Source organism: Perissodus microlepis, chromosome 5 (assembly GCF_051167445.1).
Source record: "Perissodus microlepis isolate ML-2025 ecotype Zambia chromosome 5, ASM5116744v1, whole genome shotgun sequence".
NCBI classification, from domain to species: Eukaryota; Metazoa; Chordata; class Actinopteri; order Cichliformes; family Cichlidae; genus Perissodus; species Perissodus microlepis.
The window spans coordinates 9,363,773-9,384,167 of record NC_140465.1 but is presented as its reverse complement, the minus strand read 5'-3'; the positions used below and the strand labels follow the sequence as shown (position 1 = coordinate 9,384,167).

General features: G+C 40.1%; 2 protein-coding genes across 5 annotated transcripts; one reads left to right on the top strand and one right to left on the bottom strand.

Moving 5' to 3' along the window:
• Window positions 1-7,649: 7,649 nt before the first annotated feature.
• LOC146386552 (cadherin-like protein 26) lies at window positions 7,650-15,380 on the top strand. The gene is made up of 21 exons (XM_084927692.1): window positions 7,650-7,714; window positions 8,129-8,251; window positions 8,577-8,726; window positions 9,128-9,278; window positions 10,045-10,208; window positions 10,569-10,700; window positions 11,727-11,909; window positions 12,061-12,377; window positions 12,462-12,604; window positions 12,675-12,899; window positions 13,001-13,222; window positions 13,320-13,441; window positions 13,524-13,688; window positions 13,798-13,884; window positions 13,970-14,017; window positions 14,096-14,179; window positions 14,325-14,528; window positions 14,637-14,708; window positions 14,789-14,836; window positions 14,912-14,998; window positions 15,151-15,380. The coding sequence occupies exons 1-21, from the start codon at window positions 7,694-7,696 to the stop codon at window positions 15,355-15,357; spliced, it is 2,955 nt and encodes a 984-aa protein (XP_084783818.1). The 5' UTR covers window positions 7,650-7,693; the 3' UTR covers window positions 15,358-15,380.
• A 95-nt stretch (window positions 15,381-15,475) lies between these two features.
• On the bottom strand, window positions 15,476-17,964 carry LOC146386551 (protein LSM14 homolog B-B-like). 4 transcript variants are annotated; one of them, XM_084927693.1, is made up of 8 exons: window positions 17,841-17,964; window positions 17,540-17,703; window positions 17,298-17,427; window positions 16,998-17,180; window positions 16,815-16,892; window positions 16,422-16,559; window positions 16,220-16,340; window positions 15,476-16,131 (listed from the first exon to the last, which is right to left on the bottom strand). In XM_084927693.1, the coding sequence occupies exons 1-8, from the start codon at window positions 17,962-17,964 to the stop codon at window positions 15,975-15,977; spliced, it is 1,095 nt and encodes a 364-aa protein (XP_084783819.1). In that variant the 3' UTR covers window positions 15,476-15,974. The 4 variants fall into 4 exon arrangements, with proteins under 4 accessions (XP_084783819.1, XP_084783821.1, XP_084783822.1 ...); XM_084927694.1 differs by having other exon boundaries at window positions 16,018-16,131; window positions 16,426-16,559; XM_084927695.1 differs by lacking the exon at window positions 16,422-16,559.
• Between the last annotated feature and the right edge of the window lie 2,431 nt (window positions 17,965-20,395).

Sequence of the window (20,395 nt, the reverse complement as noted above, 5' to 3'; positions counted from 1 at the left end):
TTTTTATGGGCCGATCGATTTTTTTTTTTTTTTTTTTTTTTTTTTTTTTGGAAGGGTATAAATAATGAAAGGTGTCGGATTGGCCAATTGGTCATGATCGACTCTGGGCTGGACCACTTACAGCCGAGGAGGTCGGATGCACCCTCCCCCTTGTTTAGCAATCTTATAGACGAACTAAAGAAAATGGAGAACAAAAAAAGGAAAGGAGGTGCAGAAAAAATTAGGGCCAAAAAGAAACAAGCCCTTCAGGCAGACGCTGCCAAATGTGTAAAAATAACTGAATTGTTTGGCGGTAGCTATGGCATAGCTTCCACAGATTTAGCAACATCAGCAAGTGGTGGAGGCCAGCAGGTGGATAAGGGAAAGGGGAGGCAAGAGGAGGAGAGACCCGAGGCGGCCGCCGGTCATAGTGGCAGAGGAACTGAACTTCAGGTAAGAAGTTATGACCTGCTGTCTATCTGTGTCAGATATAAACCAAGTTTAGTTGTAGTTTGTTTTCGTTGTGCTGACTTTTTACAGTCGCTTAGAATAACTGGTACTGCGTACTAGCTAGCATGACGGAGTTTATATACTGCTGGGCGGGTGCTATGAAGTTACTGATAGTAAATTTTATTTTATGCTTAAGGTTAGTTTCTCAAACTCCTCAAAATCTTATTTTATGCTTAAGGTTAGTTTCTCAAACTCCTCAAAATCTTAACAAATTGTGCCAATCCTTACATGTTGCACCAGGCTGATTTATCATCAAAAGTGGAGAAGTCTGTGACAGAGGAGACAGAAGAGCAGCAGAGAGACATGGAGCAAGAGAGAGAAATAAAAGAGCAGGAGAGAGAGATGGAGATGGAGAGATGACTTTATGTCATCCATGAGGGATGCATTTGACATATGTTTCACATATTATAGCCCAACAAGTTACTTATAGCAATTTAAATACGAGCAATCAGTTTTTGGCAAATACTGGAAATCAGTTTTTGGCAGACAATCACTTTTTGGCACAACACCGGCTATTGCAGTTAATAATACAACAGCTTCTTACCATTTTTTGTGTTTCTTTTTATCGCTGTATAACTGAGTTCAATTGAAAGCCTCCATGCGCTAGTACCTCTTGCCACAAGTTCCCAGAATCCTTTGCGGTTTTAACCCTGAATGACGTCACATTTTTGGTGGGCCGGTCTCTAGTCAAAATGCCCGGGCCGATTTTTTTGTCCCAGTCCAGCCCTGACTATAACCCACTGTTCAAGATCAAAACAATAAACAAACAAGATTCATACGTCCAAAACACAAACACTGGGTCAACAACCCAGAACCATGACATCCCCATTCATTTGTGTCTGTCTTCCTGTTTTACTTTGGTGATTGTTGTTGTATGTTGTAGGTTTTTTTCTGTGGTTTACCAGAAATAAAACTTGGTTTTGAGTTCACTCTTTCTCTTCTGAGTCTTCCAATTGGGTCCACATCCCACCAGCCACACACCCTGACATATAACATACCAGGAGTTACAAATTTAACATGCAAACATCTGAGTGCCTTTAACCAGCTCTGGTTTCTTGGCTTATTTTTTATACTAATGCTTTGTTTTTGTTTTTTGTTTGTTTGTTTTCTGCTTCTGCATCTTTTTCTGTTGTTTCTATTTTATTTTATTTTTTACTGCTCTTTACTTGCTCGCATTGGAAATAGATTCAGCTTTATTACAATGATGCAAAGTAAGAAGGAAAATAGGGTCATGTGGTATCTCAAACAAGATCATTTTAATAAGAGGACTGACAGCTTTCCTTTGCATCAATCTTTGGATGAGCACTGATTTAGTACATGTAATGCAGTGGTACAGTGGGATGGGTTGGTGTGGTTGTTGGAAGAGTGTTCAGAGAAATTATTTGGGTTGCGAGTTAATGGAATTTGCTAAAAGGAAAATATGCTCATCAATATTTTGATGCTTATTTTTTGCAAGTGGTTCATTTTCATTACAGTCAAAGGATTGCTTAATCAAATCAATTAAAACAATCAGGCCCTACCTTGGTTGTATGCCCACACAGCTTTTAGAACAGAGTTTAGTGTGGAAGAAGTGGCGGTAACCAGGTCTCATGGGCTCAAGAGGCTGCTGCTGCTAGCACCAGCCATGGTGAAATGCAGCAGGAGAGACAGCAGCCCCAGCAGCAGTGTGATAAAAAGACAGAGGAAGGTGAGATTAATGTGGTCAAGAAATACATGGAGGGATACAATTAGGAATAAGGGCAAGTGAAGGATTCCAGCAAAATTAATGAATACTTTGACAATCAGACATCGCTAATAGTGAACTGTCACATGCTGAAGTACAGTGAAACTAAGAAGTGGTAACCCAACAACAGAACAGAAAACCTCACCTACACCTTACACAGCTCACTTGTAGCTCAATGTCTCCCCCTTCTGGCTATCAACTTTTGATCACTGGGCACCTGAATAATGGATCTCTCTCTTTTTATTTCTTTTTCTTTCTTTCTTTCTTTTTTTTTTGCCTGTCCCGTTTGGTTCTTTTGCCATCAGAATTATTGTCTAAAGGTGAAGAAAGATGCCCAACAGATTTACTTTACCAAATGGACCATCCCAGCCTTGCCTTGAATACTGGATCTCAAGCTAAAGATTATATGACATTAGATGGTCTCACTACCCACAACCCGCACCTTCATAGTGGAAAAAATAATCTGTAAACTCCACCCTGACGTGGTCCTTGCTTGCCTTTTACCTCCAAAACTCGAGTGATGTTGTGAAAACTTCAGCATAGCTGGTATCTGAGTTCCTCTTCGTCTCTTTTGACTGTCAGCGCAGTCTCTTCATTTTTGCCTTACAAGCATAAAGAAATGAATTATATGTTGTGTGTGTACTAATTTTTTAGCTTTAATCCTGCAAGAAGGCCAAGATGAATCTCTTAGCGGAGAATTTTACAGTAACTATTAGAATAAATTAAAAATTTAAATAACACATTGACTGCTTTATTTTTCTTTAATTGTTTTGAGTATTTTTTTTGTCTCCATATAAAAGATATCAAAATCTGAGCATACAACTTAAAAGTAAAAAGAATCTATATATATTCTGCAGTCTATGATGCTTAAGGGACATCACTGCAGTGAGCATTTAAACATCTTTTGAATGAAAACATCAGCATATCAACACAAAACTGAAGAGACACTGCAACCGTATGAAAGAAGACGACTATTTAGTGAAATTTCTACTCCTGAGGATTAACTGCTGTGTAATTTATATTATTACCATCCAAGAACTAAAGTAAGCTCAAATTTAAGTTTTTTTCTCAAACAAACTATTAGAATTTCTGAGAGATTTTTTGAGAAACTGAGTACGTCCACATGTTCATGGGTATTTTTCGAAATGCAGCTTTTTCTATGCATTTGGGCCTTTCGTCCACACGTAAACTGCATTTTGGGTCACTGAAAGGTGACATTTTTAAAAACTCCTGCCAGGGTGGAGATTTTTGAAAACTACATTTTAGCGTTTAGGTGTGGACGAGGAAAACGGAGATTTACTCAGGCAACGTCAAAAGTGTGCGCCGTTTTTGACATCACACTGTGGTCACGTTATTGTTTACATGAGATAAATTTCTACAATGGCAGATATAGACAAAATACTGTTGCTGTTATTCTTAGTATCTGCAGTTTTTACACGCTTACATATACACACACAGTTTATGTCCCTCCATTTAGAAAGACAGAGGCATCAGAGTGAACATGGGATGTAGCTTCTCCATTCAACACAGACGCTCTCACAATACAAATCCTGATGTCGGTTTTGAATAAAAAAAATTGTTTTAATTAGTTTTATTTATGCTGTATGCATTTTGTCCATTCCAAAGTTGTGAGTCTACACCAGCCAAAATGCTGTCTTTAGCTATTAACATTTGAAATGATGAAGGTACTTGAAAAGTAACACAAAATTAGCTCCCTTTCCAGAAAAACACAAAAACTTTTCAGAAGTACTTAAGGTTTTGTGAGGGCACAAAACCCTGTTTATTCTTTTCCTCCCAGGCTTCTAGACTTCTGATTGGTCAACATTTCTACATGGTTAGGATTTTTCCATGTTCGTGACAACGTTTGACTTTGTTTTTAGAATTTAAATGTGGTGGATAATAATGCTGTTGTTGTTGGCATTGAAAATGATGATTCTCATTTGAAGACTGTGTGGATGTTCACCAGTACATCCCAGAAGAGGACCCTCAGCCAGGTGTATCCAGGAGGATCAGGAGGATGTCTAGAGAGATTGATGAAGAACAAAAGAATCAGATGGTGCGAGGAGTTTTCTGATGATGACTCCGACTTCATTTCTGACTGTGACACTGATAGCGAGGGCTGTTCTCATGTTGGTAATATTGCTGATGAGGACATCAATCAGCAGGTAATAAAAGAAGAACCACTGCCTGGTGGATCCACGAAAAAGCCCAGAGAGTGTAGATGAAGAAGAGAACAGCAAAACACTCAGGCTTGCAAACTCTGATTCAGGGACAAGCTCAACTGTGTATGATCACTCTGAGAGCAGTCGTGATGAACATTTTTGGGGATGAACTTGAAGAGCTTGACAACCATGAAACTGGAGGCTCGAGGAAGTGGTCCTGAGAGGATTTTGAGGAAGAAGAGGAATACTTGCGTGTTTGCAAACTTCTGAGTCCACCAGCACAAGTAATGACAACTAACACTATTTCAACAGGTTTTTTCAGTATCCTTTTAGTAGGCTGATAGCCAACTCAGGTGAACCTGAATCCTCCCTTAGTTATGCTGCAAGGCGTAGGCTCCTGAGGGATTCCCGTGATGCATCGCGTTTTTCCTTTTCATCCACCTTTCTCATTCGAAATGTGTTAACAGACCTCCCTGTATTGAATAATACTTGTGATTAATCTCTGTCTCTCTTCCACAGCATGTCTTTTATCCTGTCTTCCTTCTCTCACCCCAAACGGTTGCAGCAGATGCCTGCCCCTCCCTGAGCGTGGTACTGCTGGAGGTTTCTTCCTGTTAAAAATGAGTTTTTCCTTCCCACTGTCGCCAAAGTGCTTGCTCATAGGGGGTCATTTGATTGTTGGGTCTTTCTTTGTAAATATTATTGTAGGCTCTACCTTAGAATATAACGCCTTGAGGCGACTTTTGTTGTGATTTGGCGCTGTATAAATAAAATTGAATTGAACAGAAAATTGAATAGATGTTACTGTGAAGAGATATTCCCTCAGTAGAAGGCTTAGACCCAAATGCAAATTCAAAGCACATGGTTAAACTATTTATAAGAGTTTATTTAAGGAGAAGGAATGGAGAACGTGGCTAGAGATGGAGTGTCAGCAGAGAGCAGGTACCAGAGGAAAAGCTATGGAGAGACTGATCACCTGGGTCGTGATGGGAACAATCCAAAGGGAATTCTGCAACAGGGGAGAAGAAGTTGCTGGACGAATATGTTGGCAGAGGAGATCTAAACACAGGGAAAACAAGGTTAAACATGGAGAAGCCAGAATTGGAGCAGAGGTGGAGCCTAGTTACCACTGTAGATAGCAGAACAAACTGGCGAGGAGTAGCAGACAGCGCTGGTTTAAAAAGCCCTCCTGCTGATTGTTTGCAGATGAGGCCCAGGTGAGACGCTGGAAACTCCACCTCTGAAGGTGGACACAGAATCCCGATACCAAGTGGAAAACCCCCTCAGACACTCTATGGAGCATGACAGAAGGACGAGAAAGCATTCATTGTCCTCTCATCCATCAGTCAGCGTAATGCTTAAAAGTTTAATCACATGTAAATATATTACATTTTTAAATAAAGATCATTGAAGAATATGGCAAAAAATAAAGTGTTTTTAATGACACTGCATTTCATTCATGTGTCTCTAGTGGACAGTGTTGTAGAAGTGTTTGTCTGTCGGGCTGCACCACCAAAACACCACAGTATAATAGAGAGCACTGCCCACCACAGTGTGATAAAATATTTGCAGCATCTCATCACACATGCCAAAATGCTTATCACATTTGTCTTAATAACCACAGTGTGACCCATGGTAGGTACCTACTTCAATAGGACAGAGCCGTAGCCATACAGTCAGTTAAAATGGGTTTAATGTTAACACAAAATAAAAGTAAACATGTAACAGTAGCACCTAAAACAATTAAAAGCTTTACTTCATTAAATACGGTTAAAACTTTAAAATTGTATGATTGTACGTGGGGGACAGGATAAGCGCTGTGGGGAACCTGTTAAACACAAATCAACATATGACACACGTTTAAAAGGGACGGCAACTCACCCTGAACCCCAACCGGACAAAACACTATAAAAAAGAAAATATTCAGTGCCGTTTCCACTCAAGCTCACCACGGTGCATGCAAAAAACGGAAAGAAAAAAACGATTAGTTTTCCATGCAGTGCCTTCACTGTCTGCAACAATATATATAAAAAAGGGTAAACCTCTCTAAAATACAATAAATACATGAGGTGCCTACTGAGACAGTAAAATAAAACACATAAACAAAACAACAATATCGACAGCCGTCAAAATAAGCTTCAGCTCTTCCCTGTCAAAGTACATCAGTCTAAAACAAATTAAAATACATTGATGTATCGGGACCTCAGCCCCGCAGCCAGAAATCCACCCAGGCAAAGCAGCTTGGCACAAGTTCAAGTCCACACCCTAAGTACTGGCCTGTGGTGGTGGAGTTCACTACACGTTTCTCCACAGTAGTAACTGTGGAAGGCTAGAAGGCTGTAGAGCTCCGGACCCCACATGACTACCAGTTGACAAGGTTTAATAAAAATTTCCACTGTTAGTCATGGATTGGCCTCCCCGCAGCCCAGCATTATTGAAGGACTGCGGCATCATCTTGACAGAGAGAAAGACAACATTGAAAGAAGAGCTTTGAATAATCTTCAAGAAGCCTGGAGAACTATTCCTGAGGACTAGTAAAAATAATTACAAGAAACCTTAACTAGACTCTGTTGAAAAATAAAAGTGGTAATAACAAATATTGACTTTCAAGCAAGCAAGTTTAGCATTGTACAAACTCTTTTGTTTTTGCTTTTTGTCCAGGATCGCTAATTGGCAGGAAGGAGATGGACCCAAAATGCATACACAGTATAAACAAGACTTAATCTCAAAAAGCAGCTTTAATGATGAGCTCTTACAAAATAACTGCAGGTTACAAACAAAGAATCCAACACAATGAAACTTCTACAAAATACACAGAACAAGGAGAAGCACAGACATGAGGGAGCAAAGGACAACGGACAAGTGGAAAATGAGACAAAAACACACCATATAACAAGGGAAGAGGACACAGGTGGGAGGACGGCTAAACACAGACCATGAGAGTAGGAAGGTAGAACTAAATACAAAGCACAAGATAACAGGCCATCACAATAAAACAGCAACTAGCACTAGACCAATATTTAGACATAACAAACCTATCGCCAAACTAAAGCAGTCAAGGAACTAAAGGCACAAAACACGGCTTCTATTCGTTAGACTGAGTTTGTCCTATTTTGATTTTCGGCTGTCAGTCACAGCTGGTTCCATGGAAAGGCAGGTAAACAGACACACACGCAAACATAGAAACACGCGTGCGCACACACACGCGCGTACAAAAACAGGATTTTACGGTTGCATATGTGGGTGTGGAAAGAAGGCTGGGCTTGCTGACTGAAGTCAGTCCTTACTCACTCTGAGCTGACTGCAGTGAACAAAGGTCATGCGCTACTTCTTTTTATTGGTACGTAGCAATTACTTTTGTATTCCTTTGACTTTTCCTTTGTCAGACATGCTAATTATGTGCGCAAATACTGCGTGCCCTAATGGATCTCTTCATCGGTCGTATCACATGGCTACGAAAGGCAAAATTCTTGAAAACATTTTCTGAAATTGCTTAAAATGGAGTTAATGTTTTGTTTTCGGCGATACAAATCTGGGACCTCCTTTTGAACAGGTTCATTTCTCTTATCACGCTATACTCGGAAAGCCTTTGCATATCTGCAGAAATACGTGTGTGCGCACCTTATCAAAACTGGTTTACCAACTATGCAACAGTGAGCTTTTAAGAAGTTCATTACCCCAGACGCATAAATTATAACTTCACCGTAAGCCCATCCCCTAACATTCCTGCTTTGACTGACTGTTTGCCTTCCAGGTTTATTGTTTATCAGGTGCTAGAAGCTCAGAGCGGCTGAGCCGTCACAGGAGGGAATGGACTACTGACTCGTTTGAGCTTGAGGAGGGTTATCCAGGGCCATTCCCATATGAGTTGGGCAAGGTGAGAAATGTAACCAGAAAATGACAGAAAAAAACAAACTTTTATGTATAGGTTTTTACGCTTCAAATTAATTTTTTTGTGGAATAAAATGCACAGTGAATTTAATTTTCAAGTGAACTTTTTTAATGTAGCTACCAAAAAACGAATACTAATAATGCAAAAATAATCAGTTCATTGATTAAAGCTGATTTAACACCTGCATTCCTTTGATACTTGCACGTTTCTTTATTTAATCATGCCCAGGTTCACAGCAATAAAATCAGTGATACATTTAAAATCACAAAACGGACGTTTACGTTTGCAAACATTTACTGTTGTGTTGTAGGTGAATATTGATAGGCAAAATCGACTAACCTTTCAACTCTATGGAGAAGGGGTGGATGAGGCGCCGATGGGAGTCATCTCCATTGACAAAGAGTCTGGCATGTTGTACGTCCACAAGGCTGTGGACTATGAGGAGTGGCAAAAACTTGAGGTTAGAATCAACACTCGCTAAACGCCAACATGTAGTGATCCCACAGTCTTTCTGTTCATGTACAAATTATTCATAGTGACAGTGAACACCTGTTATTGTGGAGTAGTTACTATTAATGAGAGTGCAGATTAAGCATGCTCATGCTTATTGTTAACCAACAGTTTTTACACTTTACGTTTCTGTCAGCATATCGTCAGAAGCTTTACCTGATTTCATACTAGAAATGTAAAATTTTGTTACTTTGGTTGCATAAAAAAGGCTGAAAAAAATCTTTAAAATTATTTTAACTTCTTGTCACAGAACTTTACCACTTAATGATAATCTTTCCATGTCATAGATCACAATATTTACTATTTATTTTCTATTGTAACTAAGTCTTCATGGTATCATTTGATGTCTAGCTAATATGTGAGGCCAGAAAGATGAACATGTCAACTGACACCAGACAGGTTACCAGGTTACGACTTGAGATTTTCATAAAGGACATCAATGACAACCCACCACGCTTTGAGAACAGTCTGTATGAGACTACTGTTGATCAGGAAAACACAGGTAAAAAATAATAATAATAATAATATATATGTACATATAATTATTTGATCCCCGCTAGTTCTGTAAGTTGGCTCACTTACAAATGAATACATTTTTTTTATCATAGTTTCATTTTAATGGTGAGAGACAGAATGGCACTTTGGTCGTTTTTTTACTGCTTCCATTGCTGAACAATTGCATCACCACTTGTTACCATCTCAACGAGGTGTCGGGGACATGAATGGGCTTGTAGTCCATTCCAGCCCACCTCCACGGGGCAAGAGTGGACTACAAGCCCATTCTTGTATCGACATCCTTTGACAGCTCTTTGGTCTTGCCTGTGGTGGTGGAGAGGTTGGAATGAAAGAAAATGACTCTGAGGATGGGTATACTTCATATACATAACAAGCTGAGATTAGGAGGATCTGTAATTGATTGATTGATTGGAACCTGTGTGCCTACAACTTTTAATGTGATGTGTTTTTTCTGGATTTTTGGTAGATATTCTGTCTCTTTCCACTAAAATAAAACTACATTAGAAATTAAAAGAGGCTCTTCATTTCTAATGTAGTGAGCAAAGTTAAATTAGCAGCAGGGGATCAAATAATTATTTCCCCCACTGTGTCTGTGTGAGTCATGTCTGTGTGTTTATCTATCTGGCCCTGTGTGTGTGTGTGTGTGTGTGTGTGTGTGTGTGTGTGTGTGTGTGTGTGTGTGTGCTTCTTCCTTGGAATTGAATTAAACACTGAGTATTATATATGCTCCTTAATTGTTTATTTCCCAACAGGCTCCAATCTTTTGAACGTGCATGCTACTGACATAGACGAGAGCGGAACACTAAACTCAACCTTCCACTATGAAATCAAATCTGTGTCTCCAAATGTTAGAGACACTGAATTCTTCGTTGATGAGTCTGGATACGTTTCATTCAAAGGATGTTTAAATCATGAGGTAAGAGACTCTTTTGTTGATATGTCAGGAGCACGAAACATTTTAAAGATGAGTAAGGAGAACGATTTGGCTAGTTCTTTACTCGAGTAAGTAAAACTTACGGAGCTATTTATGCAGATGCGCATGCTCACTTTGAGCAGCAACAGATTCTTTGCAAATATCACAAAGGTTACAAATGTTTCCTTATTATAAAAAAAAACCCATTCGTGTAATACAAAACAACATCTGTAAGTTTTGTGCATAATGGTCTAACTACTGTAGGAGCCACTGTCTAGGATACACTAGGATCTATGTATCCTATGAATACATTGTTATGCTATTAGCCTATTAATGTAAAACTCTCCATTTGCTTTTGTTAAGGTGGCTGAGAAGTTTACATTAACGGTGGAGGCCAAAGACCACGGTGAAATAGTCAGCCTGTCCAGTTCAACCACTGTTGTAATTCATGTACGGGATGGCAACAACCACCTTCCAGTCATCAGCGGTCAAACGGTAGGCAGTCAGTTGGTGTTTTAAACTCCAAACAGCACCAGTTTCAGGAGTTTCACACCTGTAACCTGATACTGATGTGTAGTGTATACACAACAGAAGGCAAGACACCTTGGTGGTTCGTCAAACATAAATATAAACTCATATTTATACTGCAGTCACAATGAGTTTACGTTTTAAAGGTGCAGTCAGTAATGTTTTATGTTTTATAATTGAAAAAATAGATATTATTCTCATTAATATATAGATTTTTGTCTATTTATGCCAAATTAATACCTTCTCATAAACTCATATTTAATCCATTAAAATGCATAGAAGCAGATTTGCTTATTGTGAAAGCTGTGAAAGCTCTCTCAGTTTCCCTCTAATAAACAGTTTGAGTGCATTTTCACATCATATGAGAGTTTATTCACTAAGTGTCAGAGTACAGCAAAGTTACATTCACTTTATAGAAAGTTTCACTAACGCTGGTAACAGTAGCTAATGAATGCTAATAGCATCACTTAGCGACAGAAAACACCAGCGTATCTGAACATTGCACCTCAGCATGGCTGTCATTGGACAGAAGAGAGCTTCTCTTCTCACTAACTCATATGGAACTCTTACCCAACATTGACATCTAAGGTAAACTGTGAACTGACAGCCTTCCACAGATATGGAAAAACTCTGGGGTGTATTCAGATCTGCTCCAAAGGGAAGGAGAAAGTTGCTGGACTAAATTTAATGATTATGGACTTGAATTGGGAAGGATAATAAAACAGAACTTAAGTGATTGCAATCTACTGACATCAAGCAATCACAGTTTTACACAGTATTACTTTAATAAACTTGTGTAGTTGGCTTGCTCCATACTTTACATAACCACCAAATCATTATTTTATAAAATCATATCTGCTTGTGAATAGACCACACTGACTCTATAATTGCATAAATTATAATAGACACATAAGAAAAAATGTATACTTAAAATTGTGTATTAGCAATGGGAAATTCTTCTACAGGTTTATACACTCTGTATTCAAACAACAGGGCACTGGTAAAGTGAAGGAGCTTGAGACTGGGGTCTCACCTCTGAGGCTGCATGTGACAGACAAAGACACCCCCCACACCTCTGCATGGAGAGCCAAATACACCATACATGGTGACGAGAGAGAGAACTTCGAGATACTAACAGACTTAGAGACTAATGATGGGATCCTGACAGTAGTTAAAGTAAGTGGTGTTTGACTGCATGCTATACGTTACAATGACACCCACAGCTTTTTTTAAAATTATTATCCTCTTATATAATGATGCTGACAATATTTTTTGAATTTCACAAATAACAATTTACTGATTTTGCAACTCTGTTGTTTAATTTCAGCCTTTAGACTTTGAGAATGGGGCGCAGAGGGAGCTGTTGATCTCAGTGGAAAACGAGGCACCGTATTACTCCTGTGAAGTAAAAGAGAGGACGCCCTCAGGCCTCTGGAAAGTTGACACCATTGAAGGCCATGATCCCTCTGGTGCAGCTGAACCTCAGTCTGTGAAAGTCACCATTGATGTGGAGGATGCCAACAACCCTCCTAAATTCAGCATGACGGTGAAAGAGGTCACGGTGATGGAGAACGTACCCGCTGGAACCTGGGTTGATAAAGTGACGGCTGTGGATCCTGACTCCAGTTATTCCAAAGAGTTTGTGTAAGCGATTTATTTGATTAAACATCTCTGAACGTTGATCTGAAGCTGTTCAGTTCTGTCTAAGTGCACTGAATCTGTCCACAGTTACAAGGTAGGAAATGATCCTGCTGGCTGGGTGACGGTGGATCCCCTCACAGGAAACATCACAGTGATAAAGACGCCCGACAGAGAATCTCCACACGTTGTTAACGGGACCTACACCATCTTAGTGTATGCAGTTGACAAAGGTAAACACACACTCTGACTTTTAAAACACAAACAGCTTTTTTTGTACTACATTTCTTGCATCTTGGACAGGTATACCACCAATGACAGGAACAGCTACACTACATATCCATGTGTGGGACCAGAATGACAATGTGCCACAGCTAACAGTGGACAGCCTGGATGTGTGTGTGTCTGATGCCCCCACAACCACCAACATCGAGGCCTTTGACCCAGATGAAGAACCTTATGGAGGGCCTTTCACTTTTGAACTGTTGGGAAATGTTGAAGGAAAATGGAGACTGAATCCTGGCTATGGTAGAAACATCCTTCGTGTATTTAGTGACATATTACAGAAAAACAAGCACAAAAGCCAGAACTCCTAAAGTATCCTATCATTTTGTGATCTTTTCTTCAAGGTTACACAGCTGGTCTGGTGAAGGAGCCCGGTGTGTCCTCTGGTCAACACACAATTCATCTAAAGATCTCCGACATGCAGGGAGCATTTAAAGTTTACAACCTCAGTGTGACTGCATGTGGCTGCACTGTGACACCAAACTGTCAAACTCGCCAGAAATCTGAAATAAACATTGGCCCTTATGCTTTATGCATAATAATTTGTTCACTCTTACTACTTCTGTGTAAGAAACACACCGTTTACTTTAGTGTAGGAGAACTGTGATATGTGTGCTAACATCTCTAAGAACCCAGTATAAGTTTTATTTTAATCTTTGACAGCTCTGCTGCTGCTGGCACTCAGCATCTCGTCCAAAAGAGAGTTTGTCACTATGGAGCCTGAAGATTGTTCAGGAGGAGTCCTCCTCCAATCAAACACTGAGGCACCAGGAGACAACTGCGAGGTCACTGTTTAGAAACATTTGCATCCATGCAAATGACCCATTTTAAGGCAAATATCATTAAACCATTTCTTTTTCTTTAAAGATTCCTCCCACTATTATCGAAAAACCAGTTTGTATGGAGCAATATAATCAATCTAATTTCCATATTCCACTGAATGGGATGAGAAATGGGAGATATTCAGCAAGGGTGGGTATGAATGAAGTTCAGGCTTTTGGCAGTTTTCGGAGCTTACGCTCACAACCTAGGGTAGGTCATTCTTCCATGGAGCATGTACTTTTGTAAAAGCATCTCTTGAAAGTGTGATAAACAGAATCCTCTATAGATTACCTCCTGGTCTTGTCATCCTTTTGAACAGGATTTTACACAGAGGTCCATCCACCCACGCTTTGGGGATTTCAGAAGAGAAAGCCAATACAGCCAATACAGCTACACTGGGAACCAGGTTGTACACACCCACAGAAGATCGAGGATGACTTACAAATGGATCTTAAAATAATAAATATATGTTTGTGTTCTTTAAATTTCAGTCCAACTGGAATTTTCCAATAACCACTGGCTATGACAGCAGCCATCAGGTAGAACACCAGAGATTTGTGTTTGTAATCTTTTACTTTGAAATCAGAGATAAAGAAATGTGAACCTTTTGTGTGCAGTTTGAAGACATGAGCAATATGAACGTCCTCCAAACACAAACCGTGAGCTGTGCTACGGAGTCTAATGACATGCAGCTTCATCAGGTTGGTAGTCTTAAGTATGTCACATCTCCTATGCTGCATTATTTTTAAAAAAATTAATAAAAATGTATGAGCATGTACCATTAAAAAACAAATCACTTCAGGCATATTTGTATTTGCTTTTGACATGTTCCGCTCTTTACAAAAGCTAACCTCTCTGCGGGAGAAAGAAGGGGACTTGCTAGACGATGAGCTTCACATCTATTCAGAGCTAGACTCAGACACCATCCCAGAGCTGGAGGCAATCAGTATTTCTGAAGAGGGCTCATTTCAGGACACACTGGAAGATCTGGGTCCAAAGTTTCACCAACTGGCTTCTATATGCATGACAGCCAAGGACTCACAACCTAAGGTAGGTCGTTCTTCCATGGAGCATGTACTTTTGTAAAATGCATCCCTTCAAAGTGTGAACAGATTCCTCTACAGATCACCTCCTGGTCTTGTCACCCTTTCCCAACAGGAAATCCACTCACCATGTGAGAATTTAAGAAGAGAAAGCCTGTCCTACCCACACAGCTACCCTCAGAACCAGGTTGTACACACCCATAGAAGATCAAGGATGTCTTACAAATGGATCTTAAAATATTAAATGGTTTCTTTTTCAAATTTCAGTCAGACGGGAAATCTCTAATAACCACTGGCTATGACAGCAGCCATCAGGTAGAACACCAGAGATCTTTGTAATTTTTACTTTGAAGTCAGAGATGAAGAAATGGGTGAACTTTCTTTGTGCAGTTTGATGATATGGGCAACATGAACGTCCTCCAATCACAAAACATGAGCTGTGCTACGGAGTCCATTGAACTCATGCCACTTCATCAGGTTGGTAGTCTTTAGTCCATTATGCTGCATTATTTAAAAATAAAAATAATCACTGCTGGCACATTTGCATGTGCCACCTTTTACAGAAGACAACCTCTCTCCCAGAGAAAAATAGAATAGAATTCAACTTTATTGTCATTGCACATGCACAGGGCAACGAAATGCAGTTTGCATCCAGGGACTCAGACAGTGACCTTCACATCTACGCACAGGAGGGGGACTCAGAGCTGAATAGGATCAGTATTTCTGAAGATGGTTCATATCAGGACACACTGGAAGATCTGGGCCCAAAGTGCCACCAACTCACTTCTATTTGCAGCCCAACACAACGACAGGACTCAAGATATTACGACATGTAAACCATTTCTGCTCCAAGTGTGAGGAAGAACATTCAATTCCTATATTCTATTAGGAGGAGAGACTAAAAAGGGTTTGTGGCGACCACTTCTGCAGGAGAAATGCTACGAGAGAGCCATATTGTTAATCACATATTTATTACTGTGCCACATGCTTCTTCAGTTTTTATATCAAACTGGGGAAAGAAAAAAAAAAAAAAAAAAAACACAACACAAGCAGAAGCCAAAACAAAACCACAATAGTACAGTTGTCCATTTTGACAAACCTGTCTTCCAGAACCCATTTGGACAGCTAAGTATGTGTAAATTTATACAAACATTTAATTAAAAAAAAAAAACAAAAAAAAAAACAAGAAATTCCACATCCCATGTTTCAAACTAAGTAACAATATTGCTTTTTCTTTTTTTCCTTTTTTCTTTAAGTGCACAGTTGCTGGATTAAAAGAAACTGCTCTCCCATTTCATGTAAGGATCCAAAATACAAATTTGCATTTGGGATAAACAAAAAACAAAAAAAAAAATCTTCACTGAGTGCTGTTGCAGAGGTTGGAACTCAAGGAGGTTCCTCTTAAACAAGTCAAACTACAGTATGTACAACAGTTTTAACAAAAGGAAATCCTTCACACTCTGCCACTACCAACTTTTGGAAGCGCTCGCTGCTCAGTGGCGTTCAGCCCTCTGCGTCCACGCCCCCTGAATCCTCTGCCTCTCAGGAAGCGACCAGGAACTCCAAATGTTTCTATGTTCAACTTTTTCTCCTCAGCCCAGGTGGTCCTCCTAAAAGGCACATTTTTTTTGTGGGGTGGGAGTAAGTATATTACAGAGCTTCACAAAACAAATATTACAAATAAACTGTTTAGGTCACCTGGGCTTGAGGTCTGATGAGATGTTATCAAAGAAACACTTGGCTTTGTCATAGTACTTATCTCTGAGAGGCTCCTCCTCCTGTTCAGGAGGGCTGTCCTGGGTCTCCCAAGACTCCTCAACTGCAAAATACATGTATATACTCAGCTCAGTTTATGTCACCTCAAATAAAACTGAATTGATTGGTGAGCTTTAAAACATACCAACATTTTGCTTCGTAAGATCTTTAAACTGAGCATTTGCACTTTCAAAATCAAAATCTGACTCAAATGCCAAAGTTGAAGCCTTTGTGTTTTTCACTATTAGTTGGCCTCTACTTCTGTTTCTGGACCTGCGGCTGCCTGCAAATAAGCATTTAGAGGGGAAGGAAAAAAAACAAAACAAAAAAAAAAACAACACCACACAGTTAAAACTGGTTCTCAAACCAGTTCATCTAGTATGAGACATTTCATTTGGTAATTTAATGCTTCCAGGCAGATGGGCAAAATTTTGTTTTATAAATATAATTGCAGTTAATTTTCCCGCAGAAAGAGTCAAGCAAACCTACTGCCATTCAGCAATTAGCGGCTCACAATGCACATTTTAAATGTGGATACCTTGTCTCTGCCTTAGTTTCTGGTTTCCAGTATTTTGGCCTTCAGCTGAGGCAGCACTTGGCTGAGATGGTGCCTGTCCTAAAATGATATATGATCATCTTTCTCCTTATTGTGGTGGACTTAAAGGAATGCAATGAAGTCAACTGATGTTAAAGTAAAGGTTCACTGTTAAAGTCCGCTTACTGGTGGGTATATTCTCTTTTTGAACCTGGGCACCAGCCTGTCCAGACCGCTGAACTGGACGCACCAGCGGTTTGTTCTGTGGCTGGGTTGTAGTCTTTCCCTTTTTCTGTGCAGCACTGACCAAAGGCATGGTCTGGACAGCCTGTTCAACCATAGGGGCTCTTCTGGCTTGGCCTGAAAGTCCTAGAATTGAGAGAGCACAAAGAAGCCTAGTGGTGCAAGACCATTTTCTATGCTGGAAACACAGATTTACACAAACAAATATATAACAAATCCTCTATTATATTAAGAACTCTGTACCTAGTCCCAGTGCTGCACTGTACTGCTGGTTGAGTAGAGAGCTAGCAGCCAGCTGATTGTAGGTGGGCATCATGTCTCTGTAAGGACTCCAGCGTGGGTGATACATTGCAGAGGAGCTGGCAATTGATGACTGATCCCACAACAATAAAGACAAAAATGAACTTTTATGAAACTTTCTATCAATTTCAAATAAATCTACAGTGAGGAAACAAAATTAAGTTGAATCTCCTTCACTTACTCACCTGAACAATAGCAGGGTCCCGAGGAAGTCCATGGTGTGGTTTTGGTGGCTCAGACACAGTAATATCTTTTATGTCACTGCCCCTGAAGATTATGAATTCATAAACTTCATCTTTGGGTGGCACTGGTCTATCTGTGTGCCGGTCTTCAGTGCCGTAAGATATAACTGGGAAAATATGTTGAAATGACATAAAGCAAGTCAGCTGTTTTTTAAACTGCAGCAAATTTTGTTTAAGACTTAACATGCAGAAAACTGAGGAGTAAACACAGCCTCGAGCCACATCCTGTAAAGCATCAACCTACCTTTTGCTAAAGCAACTGTGGACCTGTCTGTGTCCACAGAAGACAAAATGCCCTCATAACGAATCTGTGCCTTGGATATTAAACTTATTTTACTGCCAATGTAAGGAGTTCCTCCGGCACTCATGCTTGCAGTAAAACTATGCTTTCAGATCAAACTTCACCTACAGAGTGAGAAGCCACGCCACGCACACCTTAACTAATCCACAATGTGCATGATGGAAAGCACCTGTGCACTTTATAAGATTGGCAGGGCTGCACCTCTTTGCAGCTGTGTGTAAAACGGGGGTAGTTTCTTTACTCAGTCGGCATACACCGCTAGTTACAAAAGCAAGAGCGAATTAAGTAAAACTGGAAGCGGGCTCGCTGGTGTTAAACGCTAAGCCCAAACAGATCTGAGGTGTCCACTAACAAACTCACCAGCAGCTAGCGGTTAAAAATTAGTTTTGCTGTCGTTATGGTATAGGACAGGATTGTTTAACTTCAATAAACATATACATCAGGGGTAGGGGAACTCCAGGCCTCGAGGGCCAGTGTCCTGCAGGTTTTAGGGTCAACCCTGGGTCAACAAACCTGAATCAAATGATTAGTTCATTACCAGGCCTCTGGAGAACTTCCAAGGTAATTTAGCCATTTAAATGAGCTGTGTTGGATCAAGGACACATCTAAAACCTGCAGGACACCGGCCCTTGAGGCCTGGAGTTCCCCACCCCTGATATACATACTAATATATACCAGCTTACTCCCTGGCCACTTCAATAATAATAATAATAATGGATTGGATTTTTATATAGCGCTTTTCAAGGCACCCAAAGCGCTTTACAATGCCACTATTCATTCACTCTCACATTCACACACCGGTGGAGGCAAGCTACGGTTGTAGCCACAGCTGCCCTGGGGCAGACTGACAGAAGCGAGGCTGCCATATCGCGCCATCGGCCCCTCTGGCCATCACCAGTAGGCGGTAGGGTAAAGTGTCTTGCCCAAGGACACAACGACCAGGACAGAGAGCCCAGGGATCGAACCGGCAACCTTCCGGTTACAGATGCGCATCCCAACCCCCTGAGCCACGGTCGCCCGTGGCAACAGGTACATCTGTTCAACTAATTTCATGGCTGCACCCTAATGAATTTAGGCATGTAAAAATGATCAAAATGACCTACTGATGTTTAAGTGGCTTTGAATGTAGCATGGTTGGTGGTGCTGGAGTGTGGCCTGATCTGGGATTTTGCCTCACAACTATCTCCAGGATTTACAGGGAATGGTCTGCAAAGAGAAAATATCCAGTTGGTGGCAGTCGTCTGAGAAAAAACAAAAAGGAAGAAACCAAAAAACGCCTTGGTGATCCTAGCGGTCAGAGGTGAATGGCCAGACTGCTTTGAGCTGATGGGATGGCAACAGAAACTCAAATAACCACTCATTGCAATTAGAGTATGCAGAAGAGTGCATGCACAACACACCTCGAAGGGGATGGGCTACAGCAGCAGATGACCACACCGGATGCCACTCCTGTAAACTAAGAACAAAAAACTGAGGCTAGAATACACACACTACAGGTGGACAATGAAAAACTGGAAAAAAAAAACATTGCATGGTCTGATGAGGCTCAGTTTCTGCTGCACCATGGATCCATCTAGCCTTGTAGTTGTTTCTGCTGGTGTACTGGTGTGGGGGATATTTTTTGACACACTTTGGGTCTCTTAGTACCAGTTGAGCATGTTTTTAATCCTACAGACTACCTGAATATCATTATTTACCATGTCCATTCCCTTATGATCACATACTGAAGGTACAGTCTTCTAATGGTTCCAGCAGGATAAGAAACTGCTTAAAGCTCAAATACTCTCAAACTAGTTTCTTAAACATTGCAATGGGTTCATTGGACTCAGGTTGCCTCCACAGTCACCAGATCCCAACCCAATACATGACATCTGGGATGTGCTGGAGTGGGAGCTTCACAGTGTGGATGTACAGTCTGCAAATCTGCAGCGACTATGTGATGCTACATCAATATGGGCCCAAAGCCTGAAGAATGTTTCCAGCACCATGTTCAATCTGTGCCACAAAGAATTTGGACAACTCTGAAGGTAAAAACAGGGTCCAACCCAGAACAAGCAAGGTGTTCCTAATAATGGTGATTGTATATGACATGTAATTTATCAAACTGAAAAATATATAAATAAAACTATATAACATTACTCCAGCTGCTTACAAATAATTAAAAAATATATATATATATTTTCTTTTGGAGGTCAGAACAAAATTTAAAATAAAACATTTAGACTGTATTAAAATATTATTAAAAGAAAAATATTATTTTTTATAAATTATTCTCCCTTTTAAATTTTGGAGCAACTTAAATCCTTAAAAAACAAACAACAACAAAACAAACAAACAAAAAAACCACGAAACTTGGAAATAATTATCTTGTTTGAGCCATTGTGAGTTTGCTGCCAAAGTTGCTGAATAATTTTTTGAAAGGAATAAAATAAACGCCTGCACGTCTGGATCTTTATTTCAACACAAAAATGAAAGCAAAACAAACTTTGCTCTTTCGC

Coding starts and splice junctions, on each gene's coding strand:
- LOC146386551 (XM_084927693.1), bottom strand. CDS start 17,964: ATGAGTGCCGGAGGAACTCCTTACATTGGCAGTAAAATAAGTTTAATA. Junction 17,704..17,840: donor CACAGTTGCTTTAGCAAAAG/GTAGGTTGATGC, acceptor ATATTTTCCCAG/TTATATCTTACGGCACTGAA. Junction 16,893..16,997: donor AAAAGAGAATATACCCACCA/GTAAGCGGACTT, acceptor ATATCATTTTAG/GACAGGCACCATCTCAGCCA.
- LOC146386552 (XM_084927692.1), top strand. CDS start 7,694: ATGCGCTACTTCTTTTTATTG. Junction 9,279..10,044: donor TGTTGATCAGGAAAACACAG/GTAAAAAATAAT, acceptor ATTTCCCAACAG/GCTCCAATCTTTTGAACGTG. Junction 14,837..14,911: donor GCTATGACAGCAGCCATCAG/GTAGAACACCAG, acceptor TTCTTTGTGCAG/TTTGATGATATGGGCAACAT.